This window comes from Chanos chanos, chromosome 1, assembly GCF_902362185.1.
Source record: "Chanos chanos chromosome 1, fChaCha1.1, whole genome shotgun sequence".
NCBI lineage: Eukaryota > Metazoa > Chordata > Actinopteri > Gonorynchiformes > Chanidae > Chanos > Chanos chanos.
In genome coordinates this window covers 27036907-27064592 of record NC_044495.1, presented here as the reverse complement: position 1 = coordinate 27064592, position 27686 = coordinate 27036907, and the positions used below count along the sequence as shown (strand labels likewise).

The window sequence follows — 27686 nt, the reverse complement described above, 5'->3', positions numbered from 1 at the left end:
CAAGACTGGCTGACACATATTTCTACAAAAGAACAAAAATACAATTACTAGTAAATTAATTTACTATTTACACCACATCAAGTAGAGGCCTATACTCTATATCTAATATTTGGCTTTTCTAAAACTTAGAACTAATAATATTTCTGTGATAGACAACAGGGAGGAGCAACTACAAAATCAAGTTACTGGTCTTCCTCCTACCAGACTATATCTACTATTATTCATAGTAACATTAATGCGGCATCGGCGAGAGTTTAAAGCAACATTTCTGATACTGTACAAGCATATTATTCAGTAAAGGATCATGTGGAGCATTTAGATTACAGTGACCTTGAAACTAGACCTGAAATTATGAAATGTAGAACCAGTGTATGAAAACTCAAAAGATGGTAATTCATCCCTCGTGAACTTGTTCCTATCATCGTTTTTTCACTTAAAGAGAAAAGTCTTTGTTTCTGCTCTCGTTCATTCAACATGTAATGTAAGTATGAAATTCACATGCTTGTCAAAGCGTTTCAAAAACACCAAAAATTGTTGGACCAATTTAGACTTTTTTCTCCCTTGCTTTCCATATATTTCAAGTAGGTGCTCTTCTCTCAAAGATACATCAGAGCAGGAATAAAATATTAAAATGAGAAAAAAACAACAACAATGCAAAACAGCCTTATAAAATGATAAGAACAGGAATGCTCAAACAGCATATGGTTCTTCTATTCTAAATATTTTTCAACTCAAAATTCCCTGTAGATAAAGAGAACAGATGAAAATCAGCATGGTGTCCACTCCATCCACCTGATGGCAGCTGTGATTACAAATCTTTCGCCGTCCACTTTGCCGAAGTATAGGGACTGCACTGTTACCATGACAACAGTGGTGCACTTCATTAAAAAGGGGTGGGGGGGAGGGAAATAAAAAGTGGACAAGTTGTGCTCCCTCTTGAGGACACATCTGAAGATCATGGGGAGCAAGCTCAGAACACGCAATCTGTTACATCCAGTCATGAGAGAGAGAGAGAGAGAGGCTCAGTGGGCGGGTCTCTGTGGTTAACCCTTCTCTTTCATGACGTCCCATTGGTCAACCATAGAAAAAAAGGTCCTGGTTTTCCTGAGGCCTACCGTTGCCTCTGTTTGCTACTTAAAGAGAAAATTAATGAAGACCTGCAGGAAGATGAGGAAGATGATGATGGCGTAGTCACGCTGCTGAAGGAAGCTGCCCTCTGACGCTGACTGACTGGCTGCTGCTGCACGGCTTCGCAAGGCGCTTATACTCCTGAGGGTTGTCATGTGGAAAGGAGGAGGAGTCCAGAAAAGCAAACTGACATTACTAAGAGTAATACTACATGATGAATCGGCAATACACAGAAAGATATTCAGCTGTGGGTCACTGCATGAAATTGGAGAAATGTCTGTGTAACTCTCTGTTAATTGGTTTATATGATAAATATTTGATATGAACATGCTCATACAGAGGTAACTGGACACACAGCGGCATGGTGTAGGAAATGATGTCCACAGAGGGGTCTACCTGTTAATATCCTCCTGGGTTTGCTTTATGGATTCAATGGCACTTTGAAGTTCACTCAGGTCTGTTCCCTTTTTCCTTAACCTGCTGTTGTGCTTGCTTTTATGTCCTGAGTGAGAAGACAACTAAAATTTAGTGACTGAAAACATGCAAGTAGCCATTTTGAACCAGAATGGCAGTTAACAGCTCCACAGTTACAAACTATTGCATCATGTGCATTATGATATTTACAAGTCAGTTTCCTGTAACTCAGTGACAATTCATTTGTTACTGTTATTGTTTTTTCACATCAACAAATCGTACAAAGAATGATTTTTTGTGAAATTTCAGTGTGTTTTTTTCACCAATAAAAGCATGTTTTTCATGGTAGCAAATCATTTATTACTATTTATGGCATAAGAAAAAGGTTGTAGCAGCTATAAAACCTGCTACAACTAGTAAAATCATGTGGCTTTCCTTTGTTAGTATACTTTATATAAAAATGGTTTATGTCACATATATTGATTTATAATGGTTGCTGACAATAATGATATAGTGTAATTCTTTTACTGCACATGTGGTGAATGTTGCTAATGTAACCATATTTACTTCATACTTATTCGCTAGTTCTCACCCTTTTTGCAGTGATTAAAGTTACAGTGGTACAGACAAGACATAATTGTGTCAGGTGGTCCAGAGTCTGTTTTCACCTGACGTGGAGTGTGTGTGTGTGTGTGTGTGACACAGGACTCACTCTCACTGCCTGACGAGTCTTGATGATCTGGCTCAGGGGAGGAGCAGCCACTCTCTGGACTCTTCGGTTTATCACTCTGTTTGTGTTTACGCTTGGGGCCCGTCACCTATACACACGTACATACACACGCACACACAAACATACACATACACCCATACACACACACACACACACACACACACACACACACAGAGCAGAGACACACATACAATAAGAGTTACACGCAAGTCTTGAACAATCACTTGTATGAAATTGTCAAAGTAAGACTATACATGAAGATTGTTGGAAAGAAATTTACACCATACACGCACGCACAGAGACACACACACACACTCACACACACACAAACATATATCAGAAAACACTGCTGTGAGGCATGCCAGCGTGCCAGTGATTTTCAATGAGCGACACTGCGCACAGTGCAAAACAACTGAAAAACAAACGCACAAAAACTTATATATAGATAACCAAATCACGAAGCTAAACTCAATGTCAAAAAAAAAAAAAAAAAAAAAAACAACTTCAGAGGACAAAAACCTTAGCAGCCTTTAGCAAAAAGAACAAAAATAAAACAAACAAACCAATCTACAGAGACAACAGACCAACGGTGAGACAGAACGGCCACGGGTGGCCAGGCCAGGCAGCCAGGCGGTGGTGACTGGTTGGTTGGCTGGTGCAGCTGGTTTGTGGTGAATGGCTGGGCAGTGCGTAGGCGACAGCGGCGATGGTGAGACGGAAGCAGAGAGAGGGAAACTCTGGGAAGGTGGCTGTGCGTTTTGGAAGGGGAAGATGGAGAAAAGGGGGGAGTGGGGGGGGGGGGGGGGGGGGGGGGGGGCGCATTAGGGCCCTACCTACCTGGCACTTGAAATTGTCTCTTCTGGGCCCCTGGTTACTGAGACTAATTACACTGCCAGAACGTACCATTGGGGTCCTGTGACGCACTTTAGTCTGGATCCAGCCATCTTTCTCAAACTGAATCAAATCGTTCAGAGGATCCCACGGACGAGTGCTGCAGGAGAGAGAGAGAGAGAGAGAGAGAGAGAGAGAGAGAGAGAGAGAAACTTAACTGATACTGTTGATGATGCCCAAGATAAATTAGTGTCACTGCAGCTTAAGGACAGTCATTTTACTCAGATGATGGGATAAATGCTCTAGTAACATTTTTAAGGTTAACAATAATGCGAAAGTCGGGTTGTGTTCATCAGCGACAACATAGAGATGCAATGACCAAATCTGGGAAAAAGGTTCATGTGAGTATAAATCACCACCAGGGGGCAGTACATTACTAACGATATGCCAACAGGACTGCTGCCTGATGAAGCAAAAATTGCAGCACAGGGTGCTTACTGACATAGATATTACATCATTGTGAATAATTTGTTCGAGTTATATTATGTTTTTTTTTTTTTTTTTGCTTCCAGCTAGTCATGTTGTTGTCGCTCTCTCAACCTACTCAATGAGGTTGTTTACCCTACATTTGAATCTTAACAATAAAAACATCAGTGTTCCAAAGAATCATTCCCTGAATAAACAAGAATCATCAGCCTAGGGTTTTTAAGCTAAACTGCAAATCAACAGTAGCTTTTCTTCCACATCTACACCACAGTGCAGATACGGCAGAAATTTTAGGCATGTGGTCATTTTATGCATGTTCAAAAGAGGTCAGCCTGAGCAAATCAACATTCAGACCAGTGATACATTTTAGACCACGTCATGTCAGCTCAGCCTTACACGCTGATCATGTCTTCACCGTGACTATGATTCTGACTGAGGAGCAGTGGTCAGAGGAGCAGGGAGGCACTCACTCAGCATATTTGTAATGCCACTCCCCTGTGATGGGGTCCTGCTCAAACAGCGCCGGCATCCACTCCTCACACTTGGCCTTACGCTCACGTGCTGCTTTCCTCTGAGCCTCCTCCAGAATGAATTTCTCATTGGTGGCCTCGGTCTGGTCTTTGTTGTTGATAGCACGGGTCACATGCTGCCATAGCCTGAGAGGGACGGAGAGGGAGGGGCCAAGAGAGAAGCAGACAGAGATGAGATTTAGAAAAGAAGGTTCAGCTCTGAGGAAAATGCTTTGAGTCAGGTAACGCCTCATGCATTCAGATATCAGCCATATTTGTGATTTTATTGAAGGTGGTGTTCCTGAATGCTATTTTTGAAAAAAAAAAAAGAGATTGTCGAACGGCAGAGAAGGGAATGGAGTGAGGGGCAGACCTCTCGGACTCAAACTCGGCCTGTTCCTCCGTAGACACGGTGCAGCGCGTCAGACGACTCTGCCGCAGCTCCGGGGTAGGGTTAAAAAATGTCTCCACCACCCCCGTCTTCTTATCATTGATGAATATCTCACTGTCCTGGAGAGACAAATCACACACACACACACACACACACACACACATTGACTGAGAACTGCAAACACCTTGCCATTCTTCATCCTCATTGATTGTCTGTTAGGAAAAATCCATACTGAATTACATTAAAAGAGTTTTGGTCACAATTTTGCATTCATTACAGTCAGCTATTCCCAGCAAAGTAAACAAGCCAATGAGAAAAGAGGGACAAACAAGGCCTGCAAATTATGTTTCTGAGAAACTATTTACTTGCAATGTAATTATGGCGATTACAAGTAGACAGTTAGAAGCACATCCTAAAGCTTTATTCAGCGATAACCTGTGCTGATAGGGTATTGATATTATCCTTTCCAGGATGAGCTATGATGTGTCAATCAAACACATTTGGTTCTACAAAGGGTAGGTACATGTCAGTTACTTAAAACTGCTCACCAAACAGTCATGACGTCTGAATTCTCCGTAAAAACGGGATTAGGGCCACAGTCAGGATATAAAATCACTGCTTTAATGGCAATAGTTAATGTCAACTGTTATTTTATTATAGTTTGAGGGCTTGTGTTAGCAGCCACTCGGTTCAGTGACAGCTGCTGAATGGGAGCTGGCTGACAGGGACACTTGATAAATGAATAGAGCTTTCAGCAGTGCCTGAACACTTTGTCTGAAATAGCAAATCAAAAGGAGTGGGCTGACAAGGCCGGAATAGGGCTCATCTACTTCTTATTCCCATCACAAACACACATATCAAATTAAACAGCACAGTAGCAATTTGTCCCAAAATTCACAAGGGTGCCAGAATGAAATATTGGAAGCTGGTGCAACGGGTAATACATATGTTACAGTTGATAGGTTTCCTCTCTCTCTCTCTCTTCTCCTGCTCTGCTTAGAATAAAATGTCATAAAAACTAAAAATATAACCACTGGTCACTATGTATTAATGAGATGAGTGAGAAGAATGTAAAAGATTGGTCATAATTCCACATTGAAACAGACTGAAAGATTACATTTTTTCCTTATGCAAAGATTCCTTGGAACATAAGTTGCTGGGAGCTTGGCAGTGATTTTGATAGAGTCCTCATCAAATGATACCACCTCATCCCAGCCTCTGCATGTCTGAAACTATTACTGAGCCAATACACACAAACACTGCAGGGCTCTGCAGTCTGGACTGAGAAGGGAGTTTAGACCAGTATGACAGCTAAAAAACAGATACTTACCCAGTGTCCCTCCAGTGTGGCCAGCACCTCCTTGCCCAGTTTGATCTTTCCAGCAATGTTATTGACACTGTCATTGCTGCCCAAAAATGGCTATTACAAAGACACAGAGACAGGACAGATATCCAGTAAATATAGACAGAACTATCAAATGGCAGTAAAAAACAAAACAAAAACCTAATGGAATGCCGTGATGTTTTTGTTGAAACCCTAATCCTAACTATATGTCAGAACAAGTCTCACATACAGTGAGGCTCAAACACCAGTAGGCATCCATGAGGGAATAAACTCTGTAATGCACCAGCAAGTACTCTCTCTCTCTCTCTCTCACACACACACACACACACACACACACACACACACACACACAGAGAGACTTACACAAAGGCTATGCAAACCTTAAGTTTGAACTCCAGTTGAGCGCTATAGCCGGTCTTTTCACAGGTTACTGTTACTTGTCCTGCCAGCTCCAGGGTCATTGTGCCATACAAGATACCTGAGAGACAGAGAAATTCCAGGGTTTCACTTGTATGCTGCTTACCAGCCTGGTTACCAATGTAATCATTTTTTTTTAACTAGAACACTGTAGTGTGTTGAGGCGTGTGTGTGTTTATGTAGAGCTGACCTTTACAGTGTGCATATGGCATGTTCATCACATAGTCCTCTCCTCGGTTCAGAAAACTCAGCCTGGCCTCTCCATCCAGGATGGCCGACAGAGAGTTACCTGAGGAGGTGCACCAGACAATCTTTACAGTATTTAAAACATGGTGAGAAAGTATAACAGCGTCCAAAACAAGGATTAGTGACTGCTGGCATTTGATAACGGTATTGTTTGGTTCACAGGCCAGGAGGCATTTGAAATATTTGACACATACCATAAAACTTGGACTTGGCCAGGATGCTGCCGCTGAGGCAGAAACCATCCTTCCTGTTGCTTACATAGAAGGCGGACACTGGAGGATGATGGGATACCTGAAGAGAAGAGAGGAGGGGGTAAATGTACCATCAGTTCACACACAGAGAGAGAGAGAGAGAGAGAGAGAGAGAGAGAGAGAGAGAGAGAGAGAGAGAGAACGGCAGATGCAGTTGGTAATTCGAATCTTGCTCGTACTCTTGTCTGGGTCAGATGGCATATAGAACACAATCGGCCATGTTGTGGGTGGGTCAGCCAGACAGGCCATGCTCCCTGCCAGCGCGCTTTACAGACTGTACAGTTACAGGCAAATTTAGAGGATATGTGACAGACTGCCCTGAAGATGCCTGCATGCTACACAGCTGAGAACAGTAATGGCTGACTGTGCATATACTGTGGGAGCGACACAGCTCTGACGGCTCAGTGGCCTAGTGACTTAAAAACTAGTTGAAAAGATGGTCTGTATGAGTAGCATTCAGGTATCCAGGTCTGATTGGGCGATTTGCTCTTTAGAGAGTGGAGGGCCTCTCAAACATGAGGTCAAACCTCCACTCACTCTCCCTCATCCATTCACTATTCCTATTCACTGCAGCCCATGCTTTTACATTTTGATGCAAAATAAATATTAAAAGAAAAATACAGGCGAAAAAAAAATATATAGAAAAATAAATATTTGCACTTGCCTGCTCTGAGATATAAAAGGTCTTGCTGTTGGTCCTCCTATGGATCCACATACAGCGGAATGTTTCTCCAAGAATGGGGTTGTATGGCTTCTTCAAGCCCTGTCAATAAAACAGAAGAACAATGGTTACCTCAGAAAGAAGTTAAGGACAGTCAGTCTATGCCCACATGTTAGACGAGTACTCAGAGAACAGAGGAACAGCTGAACTGACCTTTGGCTTCTTATAGAACCCAGAGATGTACCACTTCACTACCTTCTTCATGCGGTTGTAGGCGTTCTCTTCCACAGCAGCCCTACAAACACAACCGCCAGAGATCAAAAGTCAAACTGTGTAGAATTACCGATGAGGTCAATGGAATCAAACATCTATATGATATAATTACAGCACAAAGTGAAATATAATGGCTTGAAGTTGACACTGCAGGTAATCACTCTAAGTAACAATATTTAAGTAATATTTCTGAGTAACATTTTTCAGTGGAGAAGAGTAAACAAAGTTTAAGCCCATAACATCTGCTACCATTCACCGCTAATGAACATCCTGTAGAGCAGGAGACTCACTCAGAGAGAAAGTCAGCGTGGTAATAGTAGTCAGACAGCTTGTCCAGGAAAGACCGCGGCTCCAGGATGAAGGTGGGCAGAACCACTTTTGACAGATCCATCCCTGGTCGCACTTGTTTCAGAAGAGTCCAGATTAAAGACTTATTCTCCTCAGACACTGTCTCTGTCTGAGATGCTTCACCAGCCTGAGAAAAACAAGCACGGACACACACACACACACACACAGAGGCACGCACGCACACAAACACAAACACAAACACGAACACAAAAATGTTCTCAATACTCATCTGTGTCATTTTACATTCCTACACTTGCTACCACCTCAAAGCATTTCACCATGCACTGTATGTAAGCAGAAAACACAAGCATACACTTACACACACACACACACACACACACACACACACAAATATCTTTGACCTCCACCAACTCATTACCCAGTTTACACTTAGTCTTGTCTCATTTCTTTGGCTGTGGCTAAGGCTATTACAGCAGACTGAGTTGAGGCTGATGGATATGAAGTGTCTGTATGTGTGAGCTGAGTGTCAGAGGGAGATGAGTGTTGGGCTCTCTGTTGTCACTTCTGTCAGTGACTCTTCCAATGTCAGGCTATATTCAGAGTGCAAAAAACAGGCTTACACATTTCATAATTACAATCACATAAGATCCTTTACTCAACAAGAAATCAATCTATCTGACCCATTACCTCTGTAATTATACAAAATTTAAGTCATCCTAAGACTTTCAGAATAACTTTAACTAAATTATTTCACAAAATATATACATGCAAGTCATTTTCTCTTTCATAATACAGACAAACAGATGTGAAAGTATATTTATATGATGATCAGGCACTGTCAAAACATGCTTGAATATGTGTATTTAATGTCAGTCTTGGTTTAAAATCTGTGTGAGATGTGGGTTATTGGATTCAACAGAAACATCAGTTACAGTGGCTATGTTTTACTGCTGCTCCTTGATGTACACATTACAGTGACTGAGATATAGGAAACCTATGAGGGAGCTGTGATCACGGATGGCTATAGACAGATGAAGGATCAGTGCTGAGAGAGATAAGTTATAGCCCAGGGCATGGCAAGGCAAGTGAAGAGTGATGGAATGAAAGCCCTGTAAAAACACAGGCATCAACACAATCTGGTCAACAAGAGAAGAGTGATGCGCTAAGGCCTGGACACACACACACACACACACACACACACTCATTCACGCACATACACCCCTTCACATAACAGTACATTTCTAAACGTCTCTGATCTCCTTGACCTAATACGTTTACCCATTTTCTGCACTAAACATAACTTCTCATATTAAGGGCTGCTGTGAAGAGAGTTCCACATTTTTAAGGGTATACGGATTGTTTTTTAAACCAGACTGACTGAGTCTGAGTCTGAGTGGCAGCAATGCCTCACAGAGTCAAATCTGAGTAAAGGCGTAGGGACATCCGTACCTCCCCCAGCTCCTCATGGCTCTGCTCTACGTATGTAGTCTCCCGTAGAGCCTCGTTTGGGTCCAGGTCCACGTAGGAGTCGTCCTGACGCTCAGAGGTGTCGCTGTCACTCTCCTCACTCTTCTCCAGCGCCTCGTTGTCAGACTCTTCGTGTTCTGGTTCGTTCTCTCGATCCGATTTGTCTGAGTACAGGTCTGGGTCTTTGAACTGATCGCTGTCATTAAACCTGCGTGACGCGTACAACCAACAGTGCTTAGATTTACAAGAACTCTGATTCAGTTCAATCGCTGTGAGCCGTTTGTTTATTTGTTTGGAGAGATTCCATTTACTAAACGACAAAAGGCAAATACACAGATTGTGGCACAGATGCATCTTTTCATAACTGAATGGTATTTTCTCTCAGGAAATATAACACCCGAGAGGAATTGTTTGCAAAAAGTTGATGCAAAATAACAAAGGCCTCTCAGAACATCCTTCTAGCCATATGTTTATGTTTCAGAAAAAGCCAACAGTCAGCGACAAGCTCGGACTGCGGCTATAGCTACTCAGTTAAGATGCATATTAGTGCGTTTGAACAGCATGGTTCTGTAAATTAAATATACATTTGAGGAGCAGCAAATACAGCTTGCAAATAACTCCAGCCTATTTAATATCTTTTTAAATATACATAGTTATATTGGCATGTATAAAAGAAATTTATTTTTAAAACCACTGCTGGTATGTCTCTACATCACTGCATAGGCTGACAGACTGCCTTTCTGTGACTGTGTGCTGATTTGAAAGTGTGTGTGTGTGTGTGTTCTTACTGAAAGCCTTGCATGTTGTGTGCACGCAGCAGGCTATAGAAGTTGATGTGTGAGTGCTCAGCAGTAGGCCCAAGTTCTTCTTTGCCCTCTCGGATCATAGTCCTCTTCAAAAGACTGGAACACTTCAGAGCCAGCTCCAAAGCATCCATCCAGCAGCGACCTAACACACACACACGCACACACACACACAGAGAAGGAAGCTAAATTACACCAAACATAAAAATGCAGTTCAGATCATACATCCAGTTCTTCTAATCAAGCTCCCACAGTAACAGATATGCATATATACTTGAATAATTTTACTTACAGAATCATACATAGCCTATATTGCTGGCTATGCATAATTCTGTAAGTAAAATTATTCAAGTATACACAAAACTAATCACACGCACACACACATCGACACACACACACAAACGTATGCACAGTCACACAAACTTGTGAGTTATGGTATTGGTGTGTAACCTACCATCAGACTCGGAGGCTGCACGAAAGATAAGGTGGCTGCTTGGTAGGGGCTGTGTGATGGAACCCACTGCCTCTCCTTTAGGACCCTGAATCAGAGACAGAGAAATGATATTTCAGCCTTATGTTTGAGGGTATGCATCTTCATACATCGCTGTATTTGCATTCTGAAATCTAGATGAATTTGTATCTTAAATGGAACGTGTGTGTATAGGTCTGTATGTGTGTCTCTGTCCATCATTCAGTTACTTGTCTGTATAGTGTGAGTTAGCATATGCCAGCCATAAATAAATCCACCGGCTGTCACCCTGACCATTCTGACCCATCTTGAGATTTGGTTGACTCAGCGATATGTATATTTTTCAAGATCAAGATTAACAGACAAAGCTCAGATAATTAATATAATTCATAACTCGTATACTTAATCAGTCAGTAGTTATCTTAAACGTATTTTAACATACAAGATTCGTGTTATCTTCCCAAATATCCTCATATCCTGGGTTAAAGGCATGTATATGGTCTTCACGGTCTGTGGTTTTAGAGTAGAGAGAGACGCAGACTGAGGCACTGCATGGTGCCTTGTCCATACCTTGACGGCCCATATGGACTGCTCCAGTGGGTGGAAGAGTTTGAAGCAGAAACCATCCTTCTTAGAGGGTCTCTCGATGAGTTCGCAGGCATTCAGGAGCACGGTGCCCACCCACTGCCCATTCTTGTTGGTTTTGTAGATGAGAAGCACACCTGGCTTCAGCACGCACCACAGCTTGGTCCAGCTCTTCAGAGTACCTCGGATCTGTGAGCAAGACCACAGGCCATTAACCCCAAATATAAACATTATGACGAGGGAGAAAAAAAAACAACAAATAAATGAATATACATGCAAGTATGTTAAATCTAAAATACAAATGTAAGAGGAGAAAATATTTAAACACACACACACACAGAATTAGTTCACACACACACACACACACACACGAACACACACACATGGAGTTCAGTGTACCTTCAGCCAGTCAGCCATGACAATGACTGAGGGGTCTGTGATGGTACTGAGTAGTTCCTTTGTGGCACGTTTCTTCTCTTCCCTATAGTTCTTCTTCTGCACCTGAACACACATACACACACACACACACACACACACACACACACGCACACACACACACAGTTAAAAAGTCTTATAGACTCAAGGTGTACCAGTACCTTATACTGCAACCCTCCACAATAATGAGTCTCATAACAGCCAGCTCACACACACTGCCTGAGTGTGCAAAGAATGAGAGCAGCCAGTGTGTGCCACAGACACCTTTCAAAACAGCTGCTCATGGCCTTTAAGTCACAGGAAAGCAAGGGAGGCTGAGAAGGATCAGTTTGACCAATGGTTCTCAATTCTAAGCCTTGAATCCTGGGTCTTTCAACAAAGCAAGCTTATTTAAGAGTTAGAGCATCTGATGAGCCACTGTGCCATCATACCTGACATTTGGGTAAAGAGAGTTGAGTAAAAACTACATTACCCATCCCCCTAGGACTGTATGTTGAGCAGGCCTGGCCTGGCAGCTGTTCAGGCAGATACATACCCTCAGTCAGAGATGATTAATCAGACTTTTAACACGGTTGAGATGTATCCAGGCACTGAAGTGGTTTTCAGTGATCTGCTGTCAGCAGCAACCATGTATGACTTGAGACCATTTGTTTTTTTTTTGTTTTTTTTAAATCTCTCCCTCCCACTGGAGTCCAGACCAGTGAGCCTAGCACATAGTTAATACAGTACAATACATACAAAGTCAAAAACTGCTTCTTTTTACACGACAAGCTGCTGTGAATGGCTAAAAGACGTGACATGCTCAGCAGAGGGCTAGGCTGCTCACTGACTCCATGTTAGGGATAATACTTTGAACCAGCGCCATCGGGTGCCTTTGGACAATTGGGTAGTTTTAGTATGGACTGAACTTTCCTAATCTGAAGACACACGTCTGATGTATAAACATAGTAACTAGCTGTTCCTGTGAATCCCATACGTAGTATTGATCTACGGCCTCTAGGGCTTTATCTGGATACAGCCTTCCAGGGCCGCTGACCGAAATCAGAACTTCTGAATGCCCCACAAAATTCTGCACAAACCCTCCTAACACTCTCAGACACAAAATACGTGGGCCTTTTTCACGAATGCGGCACAAAAGGTGGTGTGTAAAATGTATGGGGCTGTATAATGCAGGTTAAAACTAGATGGACAGACTGTGAGATGGTGCTCGTGATAAAAGGTGACATATCACGAGAACTAGAAAGCTTCAGTGAGACTATATGCCCCTCACAGTTTCTGTGAATATACTACATCATTCATATTCCTATACACATTGTCAGTTAGATGATATATCATCAAGTACAGTGTGCTAAAGAGATGTGAAATTTGGAAAGAGATACAGAAAAGATTCTGCAATATTGCATAAAGTATAATATCCATAAAGCAATATTTCAGTAATACTCAACAGGTAGGGGTTTCAATAAGTGCAAATGTCTCTTTTTTCTTTTCTTTTTTTTAAATGCTGAGTTTTGAAGTGAGGTGTTCACATGTGCATTGTTACAAATCTAAATGATTTGGTTGACTTCTGAGCCAGGTGTGCAGATACTGTATGTGATCCGTACCTTAAGAGACTCTTTCTTCGTGAGCTTGTTCCCAGAGGCTGAGATGTCTTTATCTGAGCCATTGTAGAGTTTGGACTCAGACTGCAAAGGGAAAGAGACAGTTTGAACACATCATCACTGTGCAACAACATCAACACATTTGATTTATTTGGCTTCACTAAAGATTTGGTTTCATGACAATGGTGTGTTTAACCATTTCATTTGGCAGTACACTGAAGTGGCTTATGCAGATGCTAAGTGGGATTCTATTGTTATTCTATCCACACTGACAATGTGTGTAATTGCTAGTTCCTGAAGACACACAATATAATTGAGAACAACTGACAACATACTTAGATCACACAGTCACATAGCATTTATCCATACTGATACATGTGAACAACGTGGTTACAGAAGCCAGAGTGAAAATTAACTTTACTGAACTTTAGGTTTAATACGTGACTTTGAAAAAAATAAACTGCTTAATGCATCAAAACTACCAGGTTAAAGACGATCATATCTAAATCTGGAATGTGATATAATACAAACTAAAGATACATTAAAGAACATACGGAGCAGGAATTTCTCAAGGACCAATACCAAGAATCAGTACCAAGTCAATGCAAAAATTCAGAAAATAGAACGGTACAGTTGGACATTCATGCAGTTCCTTAAATCTGAAATCAGTATAGTGTCAGTATGCCTTTTTTGATTTGTCTGTTTGTTTTCTTTCTTTCTTTCTTTTTTCACTTGAATGCTATATGGCAATGTTGGACTTGAAGATCAGTGCTCTTTGATCTGTGTGTTTACTTAATTTTTTTAAGGAAAGACTAGGGTACTGCAACTTTAAAGATGCACAATGAAAAGCTGATTGTACTTTGATATTACTGAATTACAGTACTAGTTTACTTGAACAATGGTTGGTTACATATTTGAAGGATATATAGCACAATTTTAAAACTGCTGTTACTGTTAGTTGTTGTATCTTTTATATTATATTACTGAATGGAAGCACAGTATTGTTTGCTTGACTAATGAAGGAGATACTCTAAAGCTGTACTTGTTAATGTTCCAAAAAATTTTTATTTTTAATTTCATTTTTTTCCTATAAAGGAGTGCATGCTGAGAGGATTTTTTTTTTTTTTGCAGTGGTATCAAATCAATAACTGAAAATTGGGGAAGATTCACTGGTAATGGTATTGTCTACCAAAACTCTAGTATGGTGACATCCCTGAATAATCAAGCACAAAAATACCATGAAATAAGCAAGGAAGTATCACATAGCTGAGATTTTACTGACAGGCAAATACGATTTTCCTTTTGTTTTTTTGACAAAAAAAAATCTGCATGAAGCTTCAGCCACACTACTGCATAACAAGACGTAATTAGCTACTGAAAACATGTCGGAGATTTGAGTTACTAAATTGAGCTACGACCCAACACCGGTAAACAAACAGTCGAGAGACATTCAGAGGATTTAAGCATATCCAGTAAAAGTCAGAGAGGACTAAAAATAGCTCTCACTGTTGCTTTGGTGCTATTTTTCTAGTCTAATTTGCTGTCACCATGCTGGAGTGTGAGGTTTGAAGTGTGACAGTTTGACTGGCCCTGCAGACAAACAGAGAGAGAAGAAGGCTGCTGATTGCTGTGATAGCTCTCCACACACAGTAAATGCTTTAAGCCAGTCAGCCCTTCATTACCAAAATGTGGCTTACTCTGCTCCGCTCTGCAATAATCAGAGTTATAAATGAGAACGCTGCTATGCTAACAGCTTGCTATGGTAACAGCTTGCTATGCTAAGATCCTCACTAGTTACTGGCGAAACACGAGCACACAAGCACATGCCGTCTGAAACAAAGATATGTTATCAATGACACACTGTGTCGAAAAAAGCAGTAAAACACAGTTTGTAAATAAGAATAAGACACCTTGAATAAATGCTATAAATATTCTCTTTTGTATGATGCAGTACCTGCGCACTCCAGTTTAATCAATTCTCAGTAATTAGTTTGCTTAGAGGAAAGTTTCTTAGAGCAAATGGAAATGTTCTTGTGCAGCAAAACAGTAACTACTTCATTTTATTACAATGTAATATTTCACCACTCATTACAGATTGAAAAGTATGAAATGTGGAGAAGTGCATCTCTGAAAGCTCAGTGGTGCATTAGCTGATGACATGAGTCTTAATGAGGCTTAAATGAGATTCCTCTGAAAGCGCTGTAGTCTGGTTCATGAGAACGTCACAGGGGAATGACGCAAGGTGGTGGTGGGTGGGGGTGTCAGACAGTCTAATCCTGATGCTCAGTCTGGAAGTGCTGTCCCAGCAGATCCCTCTCTTTTCATCTCACTCGAGATTCAATTGTTTGCCGCGCTGATGCTCACGTGATCCGCCGACGATCAGTAGAGGCTAATAAAGTTCTGGTCTACAGCAGTCAAACTTATTCAGACCCTCTTTTATTCTCTATTCGTATCAAAGACTGATCTGCTGGCTTCAGAGGAGAGGGGAGAGCTTCTCTCAGAAGTGAGATTCACATACCATCTCTCTAAGTCTCATTCCCTCTCCCTCACTGCGCCCCTCAGCCAGCCTATATATATATTTAATGAGAGGGTGAATCTTTAATGGCTGGAAAGGCTGGGCCATGGGGTAGAGATATAAATTCAAACAGCATTGATCTGTGTCTGTCCAGAGAAACACAGAGATACAAACAGCCTCTGGATACAGAGAGAAAGAGAGAGGGGGATGAGAGAAGAGAGAGGTCTTTCAAAGTCATACCTTGCTTTTTGATATGGAATGTGAGGAATCCTCTTTGAGAGGCAAGATTTCATCTTTTCCCCGATCGAAACCTGTGGAAACAGAGAACACACATTAATACAAAAGAACCATTCACTACTGCAGACAGCTGGAGGAAATGCATATTTGAACAAATGCTGTCTTTATTAGGCATGAAATGTCAACTGAAGTAGCGGAAATGTGAAATTTCATTCTGTACAGACGCTCAGATATCACCCCATTTGTAGCCAGTACCGAGGGTGGACACAGCAGATTGTAACTGAATGCCTTATGTAACCACAGGACTGCACGCTCTGAGCCTGCCCAGTCACTGCGGCAGATATCACTTCTCTGAGTCAGATTCGGGCACGGAGAGGTTTCCGCTCTGGCTATGGGAATATGTCAGAGCTTTACCTGTCACAGTCCTGCAGTGGGGAGCAGAGGGAAGTGCACACTCTGACTGCACTGTTGTCTTTACGTATTTCACTATTCCAATACGCCGCAAAGCACAGCTAACTGCAATGAGGTTCTATACTAAGGCATACTGCTCATTGAGTTTTCAAGTGTCGCTCAAGTATGTCTCATAGTCAGAGTCCAAAGGCTTACATGAATGTGAGAGTTTGCAATCTATGAGAACTTTCAGTTCCATTTAAAGATCGTTTTCATTTAAAGAGACCGAGGCATTATCGCTGTTGTTTACGTCCAGATTTTAAGATAAACTGCATGATGATGATGATGTTTTCAGCTCTTCAGTGGTTCATAGGATGCAAAGCAATGTAACATTTGTCCTCCTATGTTCACAATGTTTCAGGTTTCAATATAACAAAAGAACTGCAGTAGTTTTAACAAAGAACTGCAGTAGTTTTACAAAAAACTACATGAATATCTGTGTGTGTGTGTGTGTGTGTGTGTCTTATTAGTCATCAGTTTAATAACACAGCCTTCTGACATGTTATGCTTTTACATACTGTCCAGACTTGATGCTCATATACAACTCAAAAGAAACAGAAAGCTTTTATAATTTCCTCAGTGATGGATTCATTTTGCATGTCTTAATTGGCAGAAAAGAAGATTGCTCAGTAACAGATGTAGGTTGTATTCCAAACCCTCTGGCAGTGAAAATCCACCCATAAGCTGGTGGTGAAGCTTTTTAAGATTGACTGCAAGACTGTAGAACATAATTCATAGCTGGAAGCTTGAAAGCGCAGGTTTAATCTTGTTTCATTCACACTTTTTATTGCAGTTTAGAACCTTGAAATGATACATTACAACCCTCATAATCACTCAGCCTGTCAGCACAAGCAATTCCAAGTTGCTGTTGCAGTGAAATAAGAGGAAAAGTTAAGTTTTAAGTTTGAAATGTCAATCAATTCAAAAAAGTGCATAAAGATAAGCAAAATCTTAGGTTTGAGAAATGAGTCACTTGGCAATGAAAGCGGAGATAAACCATAATGTATGGACACAGAGCAATAAGGAGGCTTAAAGTGGATTATTGGACCTTCTTAAAGAATCATCCAATATCTCAGCTGACATATTCTAATACATGTATAATAGTATTTTAAGAAGGGCTGTAGAGGTACATACACACACACCACACACAACACACGCACTACAAGAAGAACTCAAGCCCCTTCAGTTGAGGCCCAATACAATAACAAGCCTATTGTAATACAGTACTCTAAATGCAGATTTCAGTCTTTTAATGCTGATGAACACACATAGCTCATTGTATTCTGCTTCATATTTCCACGGCTGGTCTCATTCTGAGAGACAGAGAGCAGCAGGCTTTTAAAGACCACTCCATAAGCATAACACAGTCCACTTCACCACCTCATCTCCATTTTTTCCACTAAGCACATCTCCCATTCAGTGCATCTAGTAATGAACACACACGAACACACACACACACACACACACACATACGCACGCGCGCGCACACACACACACACACAAAGTAAATTGATCCAGCATCAGTCCTGACTCACACTTATTCCCTCTTCACTGCCTCAAAGTCTTCATCAAATGAGCACTGATGACAACACAGCTACCCTGCCACAAGAGCACTTCTGAAATCAAAACCTATTCACTGCTACCTAACCAACAACTTCCTGCTCCAAGGACCATGTTAATAAAAACTGCCTCAAAACGCTTTCCCTGCAATGTGCTCATCAAAGGTAACACATCATGCTTGAATGCCCCAGATAACAGTGAGTAAGCCTTTTTTTATGCTAATGAGAATATTTGCATAACCCTCAAATCAGCCCAAATTGACGCCACATAAATCTACAACATAAGAATTTCAATCAGCCTGTCTCATCATTTGTTGGCTCTCTCTTTTACCTCTGCCTCTCAAGTGGGAAACAAATGAAGCATTTTAACAAAACACCTATGTCAAAGTGACCCCGAGTCACTCTTAACCTAACAAAAATACGTGAATTTAGCAGCTGAGCTCAACTTTATTGTCAATCACACCATGACGTCCCCTTGTAAACACTGCACTGTAAGAGAATTGAAACAAGTGAGATGTTTAAGACTTTAATGTTGTGGACATGGACAAGTCTTCATACTGTTTGATTTAGGAGCATGTTTTCAACTTGAGGCATGTAAGCTACTTTTGACAAATTCTGACAACCTTAAACTAAGCAGTGTAACCTCAATCATAAACACTTTCTTAAATACACAGTGACGTGCGCAATGGAGCTTCTCGTCCAAACCAACAGATCTCCATTCCACAGTGCCAAACGAGTGTGTGTGTGCTGTTAAAGGTGGGTGTGTATAAGGGTGTGCCAGCAGGCTTGAGGCTGGAGCAGCATGTGATAGTCAGATTAAAATGAGAGGAGACTTAACGAGGGCAAAGCCAGCGGTGCTGACCACAGCACCTCCATTAAGAGATTCATTCAGAGCCATTCTTAATCTGATTTACTCTCCAGCATTTTAGCCGTGATTTTTTTTGGTTGTAGTTTTCTCTTTTTTTTTTTTTTTTTAAACCATTATTTGTGTTTTTAGTGTTTTATTCTGAACATCATAATAAAAAACATCATTAGATCCTCTGTATCCATTTGGTTTTAATCATTGGTGAGTAAAAGGTCACAGTGACTCTGCTGGCATACTTCTGCAGAATGTCTTTGTTAGTATAATATAGCTTAATTCCAGAACAAATAATATCTGCAGATATTTGCCTTTCTGACAAGGCCACATGATATGTTGCTGCTTTATCACAGGTTAAACGTTGCACCGGTGTTGGCAAAATGAAAATGGTACGAGTGTAGAGCACAGGAAGACCAACAGATAAACACACAAAGGAACAATTCAGTTATAAACGGAATATAGAGTGTTAGGGCACAGTGTTATGCAGCACACTGTTGACTAATCTGGACATGTATAGAAAGTGAGAGAACAGGAGAAGTGAAGAGGGTATTGTGGGACGGGTCAGGTCAACAGAAAAAAGGACAGAGAAGTGGAGGAAAGAAATCTCACTCCCATTAAGACATTCACATAATGGAAAAGAAATTTAAAGACAACAGTGGATTGTATAATTTAGTGTAATCAGTGGTATAGATGGGAGAAAATGGTCAAACCAAGTAGCAACAGTATTTGATGACAGTTCAGCCCAATAAATTCTTTGCATTGTTATGTTCATTATGTCAACTGCGGTTCCCTCACGTGGAATTTTTTTGCCGTAATCACCTTTAAGCAAAGCCATTCACAATATTTTACAGCATAACTTCGGTACAACTGAATCAAAAGGAGAGAGAGACCCATCTGTACAGCAGTTTATTGAAATGTCAGGGCTGATGAGTGGGCAAGTCCAAGATGTGGCTGTGTATATAATGATTAATATCTATGTGTTGTGGATGTGTGTGTGTGTGTGTGTGTGTGTGTGTGTGTGCGTGTCATGGTGTGGACCAAATGTAAATATCTGACAAAACTGATAGTGAAGACCATTTACTGATCCCAGCTGATCAATGTGCTAGGGTTAGTTTTCTGATTGTTAATTAGTCAACGAGTGCACACTCTCTCTCTCTCTCTCACACACACACACACACACACACACACACACACACACACACACACACACACTGTCCTCAGTGATTTATGATGCAAAATGGCACTGCAAAACTATGACACCACTACATGAAAACAAACAGAGCAAACAAGTAATCAATATTACTGACAAACAGGGGGTTTTGATATCAGAAGCACCAAATTCCAGTTAAATTAAATTAATTTAAATTAAAATGTTTCATTCACTGGTCTTTCATAGAGCATGGACATGAAAATCACCGAAATGACCATACAAAAGAGACAGGGGGAAGTGTTCACTCCAATCAGCAAAAACATTTGTGTATTTTTGAACTAATGCAGGAGGATGGATGGCCAGCTACGAGGAACCTGCAAAGGTACGGCAATGAATGCAAGCACAACACAGAATTTCAGGACAAAGGGCATCAAAGATCGGTAAACGGACAAAAGGGATGGACCGGACAGGGGCATCAGAGGCCCTCCCGTGACTGGCTGAAAATGTGTCAGTCAAAAGGGAGAATCACAGAATAATATAACTTTCATTCAGCTACAGTGATTCCACTCATCCTCATCATGTCCTAATCACCTCAGTGAGGCAAAACAGCAATTCTATGATAGAGGACAGACAGACTACGCAAATGTACTCTACTCAGGTAACAATAAAAACATAAACATGTTGTTTGTTGTTCACTATGTTCTAGATAAGCACCTTAGTGCCTTTGGAGCACCATGTATTGAGGTAAATAAATCCCTTTGCAAAGAGAACATCTCCAGTCTAATGTGTGTGAGTGTATGTATGTGTTTAAAGTCTGAAGGGGAGAGAGGAGGAGAGGCACCTCACTTCATTTCCATATCTCTGCAGCGTCCTTGGATAAAGCAACATAACCTTACAGACTGAAATTACATACACAGTGCCCTGGAGTACTGCACTGCTGCTCTGGGCACAACTGCATGAAGGACTGCTGGCCTCAAGGACCAGAGAGAGAGCAGATAAGCTTTTAGTGGCCAGCAGCAGTTGGTTGTTTACCTGCCACCTCATGAAGACTAGTTCTCTGTCAGGTCATGGTCCCAACTGCATTTCAATCCCAACCAATCCACAAAAGTTATTTCCCCTCCTTGCTTCTCAGGAAGAGCCATAAGAGTGCAGAAAGAACATTTGCTAGAATCCAAAGACAACTATGAGCAAATAAAAACCAAATCAAAAGGGAGCACTCATAAATATATGAATCCCATTAAAATCAGTATGAACCCTGGGTGCTGAAAACTGAAGTATGTATGTGTGCACACATAGCAGCATAAGAGTTGAATTTACACATGAACAACAGGCCAGGAGAGAGCTCTTAAAATGGTAAAATCATGTCTCCGTTTTGTGCACTTTGTCTATTTATAACCCGTTGCTTGGGTTGATCTGCCCTGTCAAACAGCGAGAACAGCGGGACTTAAACTGACAACCGGAGAGAGACACTCTGGGTAAACCTGAGCGGAGGAGCTCTCTGACCCAGGAACAGTTTGTTCTGAATATGTTAAGTGTCTTTCATAGTAGGAGAATACATATCCAAGGACAGAGCAGATTGGGCACCACAGCAACTCGTTTTGCCATTGAGACATAATAGGATGCCGTTTTCCTTCAAATGTAGCTGCACTAATATTCACTAAAGTGCACATCTTAGCCCATGCGGTTAAGTTCGACGTAAGACAACTCTATATAGGAGAAGACATTTCTGAAGCAAGGAGAAGCACCGGCGACGCAGCTCTTGAGATTAAAAAACATTACTTTCTCAGTCCTGGCCCTCATGTTTGCCCAGTTATTTCACATGTTTGGTCTACAGTCAGCCTGACTTGTCAAAAGCTTGAGCACCATTTAACCAAGTTAACCAGGTTTGGTAGAACTTGACAATATCTAAGACGTGAAGTGTCTCAGCATGCCGAAAGAATGTATCACAAAAAAAAAAAAAAGTAACCTTGGCAAAGGATGCAGATGTTCCCTGACGTCACCAGAGATCAAATTCAATGCCAGATCATCTTAGCAAAGAAGGTTTTTTTGTTTTTAACTGTTTCTACTAGACAGAACTGAGTGATTCTAAAGCACACAGCTAACAATTGAAAGAAGATGAGTCAGACGCCATTAGAGAGGTCCATTGAGTTTTGCGTTGGATATGAAAAGCTCAGTTCTGTGTAAAAAAGACACCACACAAAAGCAACGTTAGACCTCAGTAGAGTTGAAAAACTTTCTCACGAGTCCTTGGAAAATGAGCAAGGACAAGAAACAGAATACTGTTATCACATTATTTAACCACAAACCATTCATCTACAACATTCAAACGTCCAACAAAGCCTTTCAGAATAGTACAGCACTGGAGATTCTCACTAAGGAGCTCTTTTTACATGGAGACAAAAAATACATCTCCAAAGTGGATCCAATAATTGACATGATAAACAAGCTCTTGGAAAAGGTCACATCAGCCTTTAAAATCAGGAATACCTGAGAGGTGGACGTGTGGGATAACATCTTTTCAGAACAGAGCAATAATAATCCACACTGTCAGCTGTCCGGGAGGTGAAAACTTAAGATACTATTTCAGGGATAAAACATCAGTCAAAAATATAGAAACTTTGCAAAAATATCCCAAAAAACCCCTCCTCAAACAGCTTACAAATAAGAAAGTTTGACCACTTTAAGATACACTAGCACCTCTTCACATGTCTAACACAAGTAACTTCAACTACACACATCACTACGAATTTAACAGTGAAATCCAGTTGGGAAGTCTCTCATGACACATGAGAGGATCTGTCAGCATTACAAAGGTAGGACCCACCTGGCAGAATTGGGGAGAGCTCATTGTAGCCCCCAAAGGAGGCATTGCGGATGAGCTTGCGTCCGTCGGGGCGTGGTGGGTGGACCGTAGTGGTCCCGCCGCACGTGGAGAAGCGGCGGCGGCACAGTATCCCCTCTTCTTTCATCATGGGGACAATGAGGGCAGGGCTCACCCTACAAGGGGGTGAGGGGAATAGCCACTGGTGAAGCAGACCAAAGCCCGGGTCTGCCCGTCTATCCGCCTGCCTCAGTCTCAGACACGGAAGCAGCTACGGAGCACAGACATCTAACACAGTCTAGCCTGCACTAAAGCAGAGCAGCATACACACACACTCACACTTGCGCTCTCTCTCTCTCTCTCTCTCTCTCGCTCTCTCGCTCTCTTTCTCACTCGCTCGCTCGCTCACTCACTCCTGCTCCCTCCCTCATGTTTTGGTGGGTGTTTGTGTGCGCATGAGAAAGAGCGTGTGAGTGAGAAACAGAAGGAAAGGACGGTTAATACCAGGTGTACGTGTCACTTTCCTCGGTTTTCTATCGTTCAGTGTGAGGCTGACGGAAAGGTCCATGTTATTGCTCTTTCTTTCTCTATATCAACCTGTTGCAGGATCTTGCTTGATATGCTTTTCTGTTATTGTATTTGCTTCATTAATCTAATTTTTCAGCTTGATTTATGAGATTCTCACACTGAGTCTCATACACACACACACACACACACACACAGAAACATAGAGATTCCTCATTTCTGGATAAGCCTCCACTGACACAGCTGGTGAGATTAGAAAAGAGCAAGCCTTTGATAAAAAATTTTCTACCCAATCATCATCTCAAGCCAGGTGTAGAGACAGTCCAATTTCAGAGCACCTTTCCGTCCACTCATATTCTTCTCTTTTCTCAGGGGGAGGACGCAACTTGAATTCTAGAAAAGCCTTCCATCTACTCGTCAAAACTGTTGCATGAAATTCATAACCTTCTACAAATTAAGCCTATGCTATGACAAACACAACACATCACTGACAGATAAACCTGAGTAAACAGATCAAACTGCTGCTCAGGTAAACTGCTCTGTCAACATGGAATGGAATAGAATATAATAGGATATCTTTAATTGTCATTGCCCAAGTACAATTTTCACTACACAAGTACAACGAGATTATGTTAGCAAGTCCCGTACTCAGTTCTATCAAAAAGACATGAATAGGTAAGATTAGATTAGCAAATAAAATAAAATAGCAATAAAGTAAAGTAAAAAAAAAAAAAAAAAGGTTACATGTTTGGGGATCAAACTGCATTTGTTTTCTCTGATTGCCAGTTTGTGTAAACCAAATGACACGAATGCAGAGAAGAATTCTACAATATTCAATCTTCTATCTGTGAATTTACAAACGGCAGATGACGACAGCAGAGAATCTCTTTCTAATGCATAGCACACACAATCCTACATTGCTTAGACTGCTTAGCAACATCCTTTAGTGTTCCAGATAGGAAGACTGATCCCGCAGGATCAGACAGGAGCTCAGAGACCCAAGATCAGCTTGAGCTAAAATACTCCCTCATTTCCTCCTATAGACCCCTATTCATCTCTCAAGGAAAAGTTGTGGTAAGCCATGCAAGATTACTACAGGCTGTTTTTACTGCAGAAACAAGATATCTGCTCTATGTACTGTGGCTGGAAAGATCCCATCAAGCTGTATTAAAATAACAACAGTGAGATCTATTTCAACACCAACAAATTAATGAGATTGAGAGACTAGTCGAAACCACAGATACTTTCCCTTTCCCTGGTAGTAGATCCTTGCAAGTGAAGTTTTGAGAGGGGGGAGAGAAGCAGCCAAACTGAGCATCAAGATGAAAAGTGTCTAAGCAAAGTAAGTAAATAAATACATAAAAATCACCTCACCGACTCATCTGTAGAATCTTACAATTTAAATTTGGTCAAATTAACATAAGAAATTAAGGTGTTCTCTTGTATGCACAAATTAGAACCTTGCACTCATTAATCAGAAAAGAGAGGAAATTAAAGCTAGGGCTCTAATTTAACTATGACGCAGAACTATGACTCACTTAATGCATTTTTTAATGACCCAAAACCCCAGGTCTACAATTAACAGAGATGCAATTCTCAGACCTGTAACTAGTCTCCAGAGGGATGTACAGTGGAGACCTTCCTGTCACGCAATCTCTTTTCTCACTCTCCTGATCCATAACTGATGTGGTCCAAGTCATTAAAGGCATAGAAACAAACACTCGTGACCAAAATTCAATCTTAAAGAAGCCAGAGGGCATCCACAAAAAGGCTCTGAAATAACTATGACTCAGGGGATTAAGACTCAGTAAAGAACCAGGTGAACAGACTCTCTACACAGTCACAAATTGCTGACAACCAACCAATAAATTTTCAGGGTAAATAGCAGCACTTGGCAGCTCTAGTTTGCAGGTAAGTAGTGTAATTGTAATGGGATTTCTGATTCAAATCCCAAGCAGGGCATATAAGGATGTTGACTAAGTAATCACTGCTGCTGGTTCTAATTCCTCTGGCTTTCCACTGGCTGCTGCAAGTGAGCCCTTGAGCAAAGCTGAGCAAGTTGAACATACTGGCCAGTCATAGACTGATTATGAATTACACTTAGCCATAAAGAGATGTCAAAGATTTTAACTCTCCAAAGCCTCCATGCGTAAACTTCACGAGGTATCCTGTCAAAATACTGAAATACTTTGATTTACAAAAACTGTTCTTGATTAAATACCTAAAACCAACACCAATATATTCGCTGTAATGACCATGCAAAACACATCTGGCCTCTGCCTTCCTTTGTTTTACTCCAAGCCATTCTACCATTCATACCATTCATACCATTCATACCATTCTGCACAGTAGCCTTAGGAGGAATAAGTATTCAAGCGAGATATTCACATGGTAATTTTAATAAACCCACAATTAGTGGTTTCCTTCACACTGATTTCTTATACAGAAATTTCACATCACCCTTAACAGGCCATATGTAAAAATTGTTGTCAGGATTCAGAGCTTGCCCAAAGACAGAGCTGGTCCAGAGGATGTAAGAGGCACTCTGATGATATAACACTGTTTTTCTTCAAGGGCTAGCCAGTCTGGTCTCTTTAATCCCCTTGTGTAAAGCGAGGGTGTTAGGAAGGGTCGATCTTGACAATCTGATTGGAGGACCAATGGTCACTTAACACTGACCCTCAGACACACAGAGCAAAAACAGTCTTATCCTCGCATGAATGGTTGAGTCTCACCAGGCATACAATGCTATAAAAAGCACACTATTGTTTTTTGAGAGACACATTTGAAGTGTTTCGATTTTAAAAAGTCACATATGGAAGGTCTTTTATGCTCTTGTTCAGAGAGCTCTACTTTGTGCTGCCCTTTTTTATGTATGCTTTCAGCAACACTCGACAAAGTAACTGGTTCCCATCCATTACAGCCCGCAAATGGAACAATTTCAGGCTAGAAAAAAACAACTTCAGGGAACATTTAATTCTATCCATTTAATTCTATCCAATTATTTCTGAATTTTTGATTAAAACAAGAATAGTAGTAGCAATCAGAACCAGTAATCTGTTCATCGAACTGTATGATTCAATAGCCCCTACAAACACCTGACATTCTAAAACCTAAGAATGGAAATACTCACAAGAGCTTGTAGTTCATTTGCATGATGCAGATTTACCATTTATCTATGTGTGTGTGTGTGTGTTTGTGTGTGCGTGTGCGTTTGCGTTTGCGTGTGTGTGTGTGTGTGTGTGTGTGTGTGTGTGTGTGTGTGTGTCTGTCTGTGTCTGTATTTGAGAGAGCTATTTATTCTGCGTTATGGAGTGCTCTGAGTGACAGCTACAGTACTCCAGAGTGAGTGACTGAATTTTGAATGACCTGTCTTTCTGTATGTGTGTGAGTGTGTGTGCGTGTGTGTGTCTTTGAAAGAACTGTTTACTTTATGCTATAGAGTGCCCTAAGTGACAACTGCAGTACGCCAGTGTGAGTGACTGAATTCTGGATGATTTCTCCCTCCCTCCCTATCTCTCTCTCTCTGTGTGTGTGTGTGTGTGTGTGGATGTGCTTGCATGGGGCATGTGTTCACCCACACATGTACTAGTGTAGTCTGTGTATCAAACAGAACATACCACATGCCCCATCTGACAAAGTCATTAGTGGCAGGCTAGTCGGAAAGATGTCTTCTTTACCAGAAACCTGAGACGGTTGATGGGATTCCTAAAGACACGAGGTGTCTGAAGAACCTCACATACAAGCAAAAGTACCATATCAATACATGTGAATAAACACAAGGACCCAATTCTGCTTTTCACTAATTGGGTGTGAAGACATTTAATATAACCTGGTAGCTCAAACATGGAAATGTGGTATGATCTACAGTTGTCTAGTTTCACTGTAGCTTAATAGTTCTGACTACATGGAGGACACATTGCCCTGGCAGCCTCTAATGGTAGAAACAGTTTTCGCAATTTACTGGGCGTGTTGTTCTCCGTCAAACCTTTTTCAGTATTTGTAACAGTATCTCAATATTTCAAAAGGATAATCAATGAAGTTTACACTATGGTATGTCTAGGGTAAGTCTTTAGAGAGTTTAAATCTTTGACATCTCTTTATGTTTAAGTATAGTTTAAAACCAACCTACGACTAGCCATTACATTCAATGCCCAAAACAAAAGCACCACACTGCTAGGCTAATGCCTCACATATTTCAACCCTATTCAGTAACTGAGAC

General features: G+C 41.1%; 1 protein-coding gene across 2 annotated transcripts in view; it reads right to left on the bottom strand.

Annotated features, from left to right (window-relative positions):
- Positions 1-815: 815 nt before the first annotated feature.
- Positions 816-27686, bottom strand: part of osbpl8 (oxysterol binding protein-like 8) — a 67175-nt gene continuing 40304 nt past the window's right edge. The window contains exons 1-21 of one of the 2 annotated variants that reach the window (XM_030770391.1): positions 22943-23087; positions 16104-16174; positions 13352-13432; positions 11715-11816; positions 11301-11504; positions 10716-10800; positions 10247-10406; positions 9441-9666; positions 7973-8157; positions 7623-7704; positions 7413-7511; positions 6692-6788; positions 6442-6540; positions 6215-6312; positions 5820-5909; positions 4472-4608; positions 4060-4245; positions 3176-3263; positions 2244-2360; positions 1525-1616; positions 816-1269 (exon numbers count right to left, since the gene is read on the bottom strand). In XM_030770391.1, the coding sequence (XP_030626251.1) occupies positions 1131-1269; positions 1525-1616; positions 2244-2360; positions 3176-3263; positions 4060-4245; positions 4472-4608; positions 5820-5909; positions 6215-6312; positions 6442-6540; positions 6692-6788; positions 7413-7511; positions 7623-7704; positions 7973-8157; positions 9441-9666; positions 10247-10406; positions 10716-10800; positions 11301-11504; positions 11715-11816; positions 13352-13432; positions 16104-16174; positions 22943-23087 (2583 nt within the window). In that variant the 3' untranslated portion in view covers positions 816-1130. Of the gene's footprint in view, positions 1270-1524; positions 1617-2243; positions 2361-3175; positions 3264-4059; positions 4246-4471; positions 4609-5819; positions 5910-6214; positions 6313-6441; positions 6541-6691; positions 6789-7412; positions 7512-7622; positions 7705-7972; positions 8158-9440; positions 9667-10246; positions 10407-10715; positions 10801-11300; positions 11505-11714; positions 11817-13351; positions 13433-16103; positions 16175-22942; positions 23088-27686 lie in introns of those variants that run through there. The other variant, XM_030770383.1, reaches the window with a different exon arrangement.